General features: G+C 36.7%; 1 protein-coding gene across 1 annotated transcript; it reads left to right on the forward strand.

Annotated features, from left to right (window-relative positions):
• Positions 1-4,380: 4,380 nt before the first annotated feature.
• On the forward strand, positions 4,381-8,395 carry LOC103419988 (protein NSP-INTERACTING KINASE 2-like). Its single transcript, XM_008358066.4, has 4 exons — positions 4,381-5,245; positions 6,355-6,615; positions 6,712-7,596; positions 7,821-8,395. The coding sequence occupies exons 1-4, from the start codon at positions 4,819-4,821 to the stop codon at positions 8,297-8,299; spliced, it is 2,052 nt and encodes a 683-aa protein (XP_008356288.3). The 5' UTR covers positions 4,381-4,818; the 3' UTR covers positions 8,300-8,395.
• Positions 8,396-11,455: the final 3,060 nt, after the last annotated feature.

Consider the following 11,455-nt stretch of genomic DNA (forward strand, 5'->3'; position numbering starts at 1 on the left):
TCCCACATGTGACTCACAAATTGGGTTCCAACTTTCAAGTGAGGGAGTGTGTTGAAATATCACACATCGACCGTATTTTTGAAAAAAGAAGAGTTTAAATATCATAATTTCACTCCAACTAATACTGAGAGGTTTTATGATAAAACTTTATACCTGTCAGATTGTGCAAGTGATAATTAATAAGTTGGGGAAAATATCGATGTGATTAGAAATGGACCTTTGGAAGTGGATCTTTGGTCTATCTCTCTGATAATTTGACAAATTTAATGTAGTATAAACAAGACATCATGGTTCGGATGCGTGATATAAACCAGTAGTTTGTCAACACATATCAAAGAGTGACAACATTATCCAAGGACACCGGTCACATGTGTTGGAATGAATAATGAAAACAGTGGAGCATAGTGAGAACCAGCGGAGAGAAACAATATCGGATATTTATCAGCTCGCCTCGCTTCACTCCCTTTCTTAATTGACAGAGACTACAGTGAATTCAAAGTATTGCCATGCTTGTTTGTGCCATACTTTCTTTGCTTTTACCTTTTAAGCTTTTAGCCTTTTCCCCTAATCCCACCATTGTCTTTAAAGTTGTACCATGGTCCATTTTAAACGGGGATGAGGATACTTTCTGGATCTTCTTTTTTAAAATACATAGGGTTCTTATATTTTATTTGTTTATTGTACATCGTGCATCTAATTTTTGTTGGATACTGTTTGTATTTAATTTCAATTAAAAAGACTCGGTGACAGCACGATGCACAATAAACGGATAAAATGCGAGGATCCTAGATCACAAAGAGGATCTGGATGGGATGTAAATCCTTTAAAAGGGATGGCATGATTGCTTTCTTTTAAATTTCTTTTTCACATAAGATTTTTTCTTATTCCCAATTATTATTTCTAATTTTCACTAACCACATTATTTTCATAATGTTTGTTTGTGCATCAAGTTAAGCTATTGTTGCAAAAGATTTATGTCCTCAAGTGTATTTTGCAAGAGTAATCGAACAGATCTTATTATAGTTTTTTAAGAGAAAATTAGTATTCTAAGAAGCACACAAAATTATTCACAGATGCACATTAAAATAGGCATTTGGCATTGCTTGATTGCCAACTTTAACCCTGTTTTGTTTAATGAGGATCGCTATTTAGACGTTCTACAAAACAGTTGACACTTAAACGTAGTTTTGTTTTAAAATTTATGTTGTAACCTTAATTCATTAGAATACAATAAAAAAGAAATATTACAAAGTCCTACTTAAACTTGTTTTAGAGGGAGTTTGAATACGGTATTTATGGATACATAGATAGCACATTTACATGTTTTGCCTACAATTTAAAGGCAGAAGAAAAAGGCAAAAGAAATGTGGCCATAGTAAGTTTCTCAAATAAATAAATGTGAATCATGGATCATGAATTCATCAATTGAAAGAGTTTCGTACACATTTTTTCTCAACTCAAACAGATTTTTTGTTGTTGTTGTTGTTGTTGTAAAATACAATACAAACTACATTTCTTCTCTAAACTATACTAAAAGAAGGCGAGAAGGTTAAACAAGAAAGTCCTAATACATTTTCTTTTGCATAAATACATTAGGTTAGTTGCCTATCAGAGTGCATGCTGCAATCCCCATGCATCTGAGTTCAAATTCTCTTTCATGTAAATTAGAGCACTATTGAAAGAGCAAAGAAAAACAATAATGAACTACTTGAACAAAATGTGTTAATAGGACCCATATAGTGAAGAAAATTGCAAGACTCATTAATTTAAAATTAAAAAATGCTACTCTTACCATCTATTTGTATAATCTCTCTAATAAAGATAAGACTCACATGCGTTGATGGACCCTACCTCTATTAGACCATCTCCAACCCTTGGGATAAAACTTAAAAATTTAAGCCATAAAATTTTAAGCCATAACTCAGAAACTATTTTTCTCCTCAAACCCTTGGACTAAAAACCAAAATTTTTAACCCAGAAAATTTAGCTTTTAGCCTAGAAACAACTTTTCTGCTTCATCAACCATTTTGGCCTAAATTTTAGACCCAGATTATTAAAGAATGAATTTAGGCTAATTTTTTTCTTAAATTTACTTTAAAAAAATAATGTAGACTATATCGTAAATTAATTTTATGAACATTTTAATTTAAAAATATTTAAATTCCGATAAATATTGAAAAATCACTAAATCAATACATGAAACTCATGAAACACTATGGAAGAATATGAAAATCATGATAGAGATGTATAAACACAAAATACATAAAACACACAAGACACACACAGAACACATGTGAAGCACATACACATGTGAAGGACATACAAAACACATGATAGAGATGAAGCACACATAGAACACATGTGAAACACATGACACACACGAAACACATACAAAACACATGTGAAACACATAGAACACATGTGAAACACAATGTGTCCACTCATTGGATCTTGGGACTTCCCTTTTCTCTTTCCCTCCTTTTGTTTATCTCTTCCCGAGGGCCTTGCAAAAGAAGGAGTTGGGGTCATTTCATCGACACCTTCATTGACACCTTCATCAATGACATTTGTTGGTGCGGCTTCACATTGAAATAATTTTCCCCATTGTTGGTCTGCATCGGTTCCCCACCTCGGAAAATCCTTGAGGACGTCCCAAGCATGTTGCAACTTAAAAACTTGATTTTTTTGGTGTTACTCTTGTCTTGTAAATTTCCATTCCTTTGTCACCCTATGCAAAAAATACATAAAAACAATTAGTTGCAAAATAATATTATGTACATGACAAATAAAATATCAACAAAAAAACTCACAATTTCCGCGGCGCTTCTTCCACTAGCCATGCCAACCACGGCTCTCTCCAAGCTTCCCTTCCATAAAGTGCATGCTTTGTTGATAGTCTTCCACCGATCGTAGACACCATCATCGTCCCTCCCGCCGTCGTCGCAGTTTTCATGAAACTTTTCAATGATTTTATCCCACAAAACCTTTTTATTTTGATTCATGCCAACTGCACCATCTTCGCTAACAGAAACCCATGCCAAGCATAAAGCAACATCTTCCTCACAGGTCCAATTACGACCTCTAATATGCTCTCTTGGCATCTTGAAAAATTTGGAAATGGGAAGAAATGGTAGAAAGAAAAATTGGAATAATTGTAGGAGAAATGTGAGTTTTATGTGGATGTTTGAACAAATACATAGGTATTCATAGAGTTTTTTTGGTGAATTTTGAGTTATATATATATATATATATATATATATATATATATATTTTTTTTTTATAATTATTTTAGCCGTTGGATTTAAATTTGGGCCGTTAGATAATTTTTTTTTACCGTTAGATTTGTTTATATTCGATCTCAGCCGTTGGATTCAATGTATTTTAAAATAACATTTTAATAAAAAAAATTTGAATCTGGACCGTTGGATCAACCAACGGTCCAAAAATGTCAGCCGTCAGATGAACAAAAGAGCCGTTGGGCTCATGATGGTGGCCAACATCTCCCTTGATAGTGGGCCCCACCTTGTCGAGCACTGAAGGCGTCAACCCGCGTGGGGCGAGTTGAGCGCGTGACTGGGCCGAGATTGGCCTGGGCTTGGGCGAGTCCACACGCATGTGGGCTAAATCTTGGAGGGAATTTGGCTTGGGATTAGCTTTTAGCATTTAGCCCAAAGATTTGGGGATTGGGTTGGGTTTTGGGGGGGGGGGGGGATAAATGGGGTAATTTGGCCTCTAGCCTAGGGTTGGGTTTGGTCTTATAACTTAAAATTTTAGCCCGAGATTATTGAATATGATTTTAGCCTAATTTTTTTTTCGGTAACTTTTTTGAAAAGAAAATTTATCTAGATCATCCTAATCTATTTTTATGGACATTTTAATCTAAAAATATTTAAATTCTGATAAGTAATTAAAAATCATATAAATACATAGGTATTTATAAAGTTTCAAGTTGAATTTGATTTAAATAATTTTCTTAAATAATTTTAGACATTATATTTAATTTTGGCTGTTAAATTTTTTATTTTTATCGTTAGATTTGATCTCATTTGATCACAGTCGTTAGATTATAAGTAAAAAATAAAAAAATGTTTGAAATATGGCAACTTGGCTGGTTCATAATAATTTAAGTCAGACTGAAATCCTAGGGGGAATCTAGCCTAGGGATATATTTTCTCCACAGCGTTTATTTTAGCCCAATGATTGGAGGTATTGGTTTGGCAGGCATTTAAAGCTTATATTTTAAGCTTTTATCCCATGAATTAGAGATGAGTTTAGAGAAATAAAACAAATAAATAGTAAATATAGCATTAGGTGGAGGGTCCCAAATTTCCATATACTTAGCTTCCAAATGAACTATAAAAAAAACCTCTCAAACAATGCATGCAGCAAGCAAATCATTCTCACACGTAACCTTAAGTCGTAAGTACTGCAGATAGTGTTGTTTTCACCTGCGGAGTCCACTCAGATTCGAATCCTCTGCTTTCAAACCAAACCCCACTGTCTGTCTCCATTCGGAAAACCAAGGAAAAAAATTAAAAAATCCAACAATCCTTTCACTCTCACCTCCATGTTCCAAAATCCCACATTTTTCCGCACACTCGAAACAAAACCTAAGAAATCCCCGCACTTTCCCACCCATTTTCTCTCATTTTCCCACTAACCAAACAGCACATGTTTATCTTCTCAGGCTATATACAGAGCCTAAACCACCCATTCCACTTCAAATCCTCAAAAACCCAGCAAAACCCAGAAACCAAAAACTGAAAAAGTTTCAAAATTTCCCACTCACCCACTAAAATCTCCATACTTTCTCTAAACATGCATTATTTCCTTCTCTCCCTTCTCCTCCCCCTCCTCCTCCTCCTCCTCCCCCTCTCTATCTCCTCGCTCACCGAGCTCCCTGCTCTCATTGCAATGAAGGCCTCTCTGGACCCACAAAACCAGTTCTTGACGTCATGGACGCCGCACGCGGACCCCTGCGGCGGCGCTTTTGAAGGCGTGGCTTGCAACGAGCAGGGCCGTGTGACTAATATCTCTCTGCAAGGGAAGGGTCTTTGGGGCCAGATTCCCCCAGCTGTTGGCGGCCTGAAGAACCTCACTGGGCTGTACCTTCACTTCAATGCTTTGACTGGGAAGATCCCAAAGCAGATTGCTGCTTTGAACCAGCTCGCCGATTTGTACCTCAATGTGAACAATCTGTCTAGTGAAATTCCTCGTGAGATTGGTAAAATGCCCAATTTGCAAGGTGGGTTTTTGGTTTTTTGTTGAAAATTTGAAATTTTGTGCTTATTTGAGATTGAATGTTCACATTTTTGTTGACAAGACGATATTTTAAACTACTATTATTTACGGAGAGTGAGATTCGAACTTGGCCACAAGGGTGCTTGTGTGAGATTGAATGTTCACTTTAGTAGTGTTATTTATGTATTTTAACAAGCGATATTCTAAACTATACTCCAATTACGATGAGTGAGATTCGAAGTGCAAGAGTGCTTGTGTGGGATTAAATGTCCAAGAATTTCTTGTTCTGCCCTTTTTTCGTAAAGAAAACGTAAAGCTTTTTGATAAATGCATAAAGAGGCATGAAGGCTTTTCTGCTTTGCATCTCATGCGGTGAAAAGTGGGTGGATTGAAACCTTTTGCTCACCGAATTATTGCGTATGGATTTCTGGGTTTTTTTTGAATCCCTGAAATTTATTGGTTGAAATTGGTGCATTGATCAATTTCTATTTCTTATATTTTTTTATACTGGTTTAGGTTTGATCTGGTTTCTCATTTACATTTACCTGGTCAATTCTATCAAAGTTCAGCTTCTTAGATTAAAGTAAAGTAAAAACTGGATGTAGTTAAAAGCTATAATTTTGTAAGTTGTAATTTAAATTTTTTCCTAGATGATATAATGTGCAATAAACTTTGGAGGTCTCGTTAACTTTAATGACTTTTCTGTATACAAGAAATGAACTTAAACAGTCCAGCGATCTAGCTAAAAAATGGAGGGAGGGCAAGAAATAGTTTTTATTTATTTGGTGCTATGGCTATGCTACTCTATTAGTCATACATTTTCTAATACGAAGATCTCTAGTTCAAATTCCCGCTCTCGTTTCCCCTTGATCTAAGTATTTTCGAATTTATTCCTATTTCTGAAAGACTGTTATCTGTAGTTTGATACTGCTAAGAGAATCTACAGATGCTATTTTTCCGAGACCTCTTTGAATAAATGAATTGCTTTGTCCAACGAATCTTTATTCGAAATGATTCTATAGTTTGAATAGCATCAAAGTCTCAGGGCTATTGGTAAATTGGTGGTTAAACATATTATTTCAACCTGAGTTTCTCTTTGTGTGGACTTTGCAGTTTTGCAGTTGTGTTACAACAAGTTGACTGGGGGAATACCTACAGAATTAGGGCAGCTTAAAAGACTTAGTGTTCTTGCAGTGCAATCCAATGAGTTAACGGGGGCAATTCCTGCAAGTTTGGGTGAGTTGGGGACGCTAACAAGGTTGGATTTGAGCTTTAATAGCTTTTTTGGTCCTATTCCAGCAAAATTAGCTGATGCTTCTATGCTAGAAGTCCTTGACGTTCGAAGCAACACTCTCTCAGGAAATATACCTCCAGGTAATATGGTGCTACACTTGTTCCTTGTTTTCTTTCTTTGGTTTTCTCTGTAAGAATTATAATTTGACCCTTTTGCATTTTCGGATGAAAATACAGCTCTAAAGAGACTTAATGAAGGATTCCAATACGAAAACAACCCGAACTTATGTGGGGTTGGGTTTTCTGGTTTAGAACCGTGCACAGCTACTACTCGGAACCCAAACATGCCACAACCATTTGAACCTAGTAACTTTTCTGGAAAAGGTCTTCCAGACTCATCTACTGCAAAAGAAATCCCCGAGACAGCAAATATTCATTCCAATTGTAGCCAAACCCAGTGTTCAGAAGCATCAAACTCCCCAGAAATTGGTTTTGTCTTTGGGGTGATCGGAGCTGTTGTTGCTTTAGCTGTATCTGGGCTCTTCTTGTTCTCCTGGTGTCGTCGACAAAAGCAGAAGATTGGGAGCACTTTTGACTCTTCTGATAGCAGGCTTAGTACTGGCCAAGCAAAGGCAGTTTACAAGAAGAGTGTGTCTCCTCTCATCAATCTGGAGTATTCTAACGGGTGGGATCCATTGGCTAAAGGCAGCAGTGGGTACTCTCAAGAAGTTCTTGAGAGTTTTATGATAAATTTAGAAGAAGTGGAGCGTGCAACTCAAAGCTTTTTGGAAGTCAATCTGTTGCGCAAGGGTAAATTTTCTGCCATCTATAAGGGGATCCTAAGAGACGGATCAGTTGTTACTATAAACTGCATTAGCAAGACAAGCTGTAAGCCCGACGAAGCTGAATTTTTGAAGGGGTTGAAGATATTGACATCATTAAAACATGAGAATCTTGTTAGGTTGAGAGGCTTTTGCTGCTCAAAAGGCAGGGGAGAGTGGTTTCTTATCTATGATTTTATCCCGAATGAAAGTCTGTTACAGTATCTCGACATTAAGGATGGCAGTGCTGAGGCTCTTGAATGGTCAACCAGAGTATCTATAATCAATGGGATCGCTAAAGGTCAGTGTATATCTTGCCAATAAAGCTACTGTCAATGTTCTTTCTTTATTTTGCTTTTTTCGTTCTTGTAATACTTTGGAGACCGCCAACACATGTACAATTAGTGAATTTGACATCTATATAGTGTGTAGTGAAATTTACTTGGCAAATGCTAAAGTTTGGCATAGTATTATTCCCTTCTAATTTTTGGGATATGCTGAATATTTGATATATTTTGGAGGCAGGTATTGGATATTTGCATGGAAATGCAGACAATAAACCTGCTATAGTTCATCAGACCATATCAGCTGAGAAGGTGCTTATTGACTCCCACTATAACCCCTTACTATCGGATTCAGGTTTGCACAAACTCCTAGCAGATGATATTGTCTTCTCCATGCTCAAAGCCAGTGCTGCCATGGGGTACCTGGCTCCCGAGTACACCACCATTGGTCGTTTCACTTCAAAGAGTGACATTTATGCATTTGGTATGATTGTGTTTCAACTCCTTTGTGGAAAACGTAAAATCACCCAGGTGACTCGCCAAGGTGCTGAGGCCGGCAGATTTGAAGATTTTATTGATGCAAACCTGGAGGGAAAGTTTTCGGAATCAGAGGCAAGTAAACTTGGAAAACTTGCTCTTCTTTGCACGCACGAGTCTCCCATTTACAGGCCACCAATAGAAAATGTGGTCAAAGAGCTAAGCGAGTTCAATTGCACTTAGAAGCTGTTGTTTTGCAATGTTTCCTTCTAAAACTCAACTCTGTAAAATTGTAAATGGAAGCAAACTTAACTCCTAGTATTGAATATTTGCATGCCACCTCTGATATTTACAAACTGCCTTTTTTCAGATTTTGTGCCATTTAGGAGAAAACAGTCAGTCCATAGCAGAACTAATTAAACATGTTCACAGATGTGGATTAGGCCAATTGGTCGAGGCGCTGTGAATGTCCCCTTGCATCCAAGTTTGAACTCTCATTCCTGAGAATTACAATAATCTATAACACCGTCTACTTAAATTTAAACATGTTGCAACCCAACTTTAGGAAAGCAACTTACATCTGTAAAATCTCAAAACTATAGCTAGTGGGATCGTTTGATGTTGAAATTTTTAGGGTTGGTAGCTAAAATGTCAAGAAAGATCGTGTCAAAATTTCAGAGTGAACGGACAACTTTTGGTGGGTCTAAAAAATGCAGAAATTTAAGTTAGGTTGCAGAGAAGGGTTCCTAGACCAGTGCGGAGAAACTTCGATTATTATCTGAAGTAGACCTCATTTTAATTTGATTTTTACACATAATGATCAATATAGACGAGTCCTATGCATTTTATGATCACGGACCTGCTCTTATTTGGATCTGATCGACTTATTTGGCAGTTTGACATTATGCAAATTTTTTTACCTCATTTTACATACTATCTTACTTCATTTAAATTTAATTTTTCTCATTTTATTCACTTCAAAAATCATTTCCAGATGATCTTATTTAATATGGTATAAGTAGTAGTTTAATTAAATTTACCAATAAATTTAAAACTAATAGTTTTTATTATTGAGGAGACTATGTTTAGCTTTCTCGATTGGGGATGGTATATAAACATTGACACACCCCGACCGAGATCAAGGCATGTTGGCCGTCACGTGAGGGTGACGTAGCCATGTGCACAGTGCGGAAGCAACGAAGATAAGAATTATATGAATAATTAAAAACCGAAACTACTAGAGTGCACTACTAAACATGAAGTATTTGGAGTAAGATACAAAAGTAAACACTCCTAATCAGAGCATATAAATTCTAGGTGCAGTCCAGTAGGACAAGTATTAATTATACAGTACCATAAGATGTCCTACAATTATTTAGATAGGTTAGAACCGCCGAAGTCCTCGCACCCAGCAACTGCAAACTTACCTCAAACTTGGAGGGGCGCAAAACAGAAAACGTGAGTGGGAAAAAACAAATGTTTTACAAAACTATTTCTTTTATCAACATATCTAACCCCTCGCTGTAAAACATGTATAATTTTTCCCAGAATCAAGATATAAGCATATACATAAATATATATGTAAATATAAATTCAAACCATGCTTCACATAATCATATTCATATGTATGCCATGCAAAGATATAACAGAGTAAGCAATTCAGGTAAGAATAATTTCATAGAAATATAACATGTTAGCCGGAACCCCTGTGGTAGTCTATACGATTGAATTCATAGCTCAAAAGTCAATCTAGCCGGAGTCACTACAATGACCTATATGGCAACATACTGCACAAGAGTCGGAACCAAAGGAAAAGGTATGTACGACAATAATGGGTGTAATATAATTATGTTCAATACTACTCTCACATAATAGCTGGGTGATAAATCGCTAGTCACCTACGAGTCGGAACCATAAATAAGGTTTGTACGACAAGACTGTGCACCTAAATTGGATCCAATATGAGCATATGGTGTGGGAGGTGACATAATAAACAGGCCTGTGCCATAACTCTGGCTAAATCACAATCACCTTAGGTGCAGTTTTATGAGCTCAACATTATTCAATCATATATCACATCATTGACAATTCACATAACCAAACATAACTCACCTGAGCTTACCTGAGCATCCACAACACCACATTTATATATATAAAGCATCATATACCAATTCATATACGAATTATACTTATATGCATGGCATTTACGGCATACTTTCATTTAAACACATATTTCTAGGAAAATATCAAGTATATAAATGATAGGAGCATATTTATGCGACTTAGTTGGCTTGTTCTTGTGCATTTATGTCGTGTTTCCTTAGTTATTTTAATGTTTAAAGTCATTTTCGTGTGTTTTCAGATTTTATGGACAAAGTAGGCAAGAAGATGCATTTTGGAGCATTTTGGAGCAAAATTGAGCTTGGAATGCATGTCACATATTTGGGCCAAAGTGGATGGACGAATTTGAGAACTAAAGAGGCCAAGAATGTGAAGAATTATGGTCCAAAAGATGAAGAACTCAGCCCAAAAATTTGTCACCCCAACTTGCCTTCATTGCCATGCAAAACAACATAGAATTCCCTTTGGATTCCTATGCCATGCTTGATCACTCTTGTCCCCTGCATAATTTCTGATTTCATGCTTCAATTCATTTAATTATTACACTTAATTGCTTGATACCTCTTGTTCCCTTCACCCACAAAATTTTATACAACTTTCACAACCATAACATGCACCAATTGATGCTCCATCATTCACATTTGGAATCCCATGCCTTGTGTACCACATGTTGCTGCACCTTTGACCCATTTATTGACACATTTTCACCTCCCTTTCCATCTCTATGCAATGTACACAATCATTCATGCTCCCTAGCTACAAGACCACTCCATTTTACCCTTCACACTTTGCATCATCACTTCATTTTTCACCCTTGGACCATTGCACACCACATACACTCTTTGCCGTGCATTCTCCCTAGCCTAACCTGATTCTCTAAGGTTTTTGGGGCCTATATATACATGTTTACACCCCTTGGCAAAGGGTTCACACTCTCATATTCATCATTCATCACAGAAAATTCGTCCATACAACCTCTAGGTAGCAAAACACCCCAAAAACACCATTCTAGTGCCTAGAAAACATAACAGCCACTCCACCTTCTTCCACCCTCTTTGCCTAGTTCTCCACCACCCTCCAACCCTCAAACACTCCTCCACACTTACCCTAAACCTTTCCATACCATTCCCCATCCATTCTACATCATAAAACTACCCAAAAATCCGTCCACAAAGCAATCTGCCGCAAGCAAGCAAAGGAGAATTCTTGGATGCACTTGCTACCCAAGTTGGAGCATTTTAGGTGTTTTCTTTCCTTTGATTTTAATGTCTAATTTTA

The sequence above is a fragment of the Malus domestica genome, chromosome 07 (assembly GCF_042453785.1).
Source record: "Malus domestica chromosome 07, GDT2T_hap1".
In the NCBI taxonomy this organism is placed as follows: domain Eukaryota; kingdom Viridiplantae; phylum Streptophyta; class Magnoliopsida; order Rosales; family Rosaceae; genus Malus; species Malus domestica.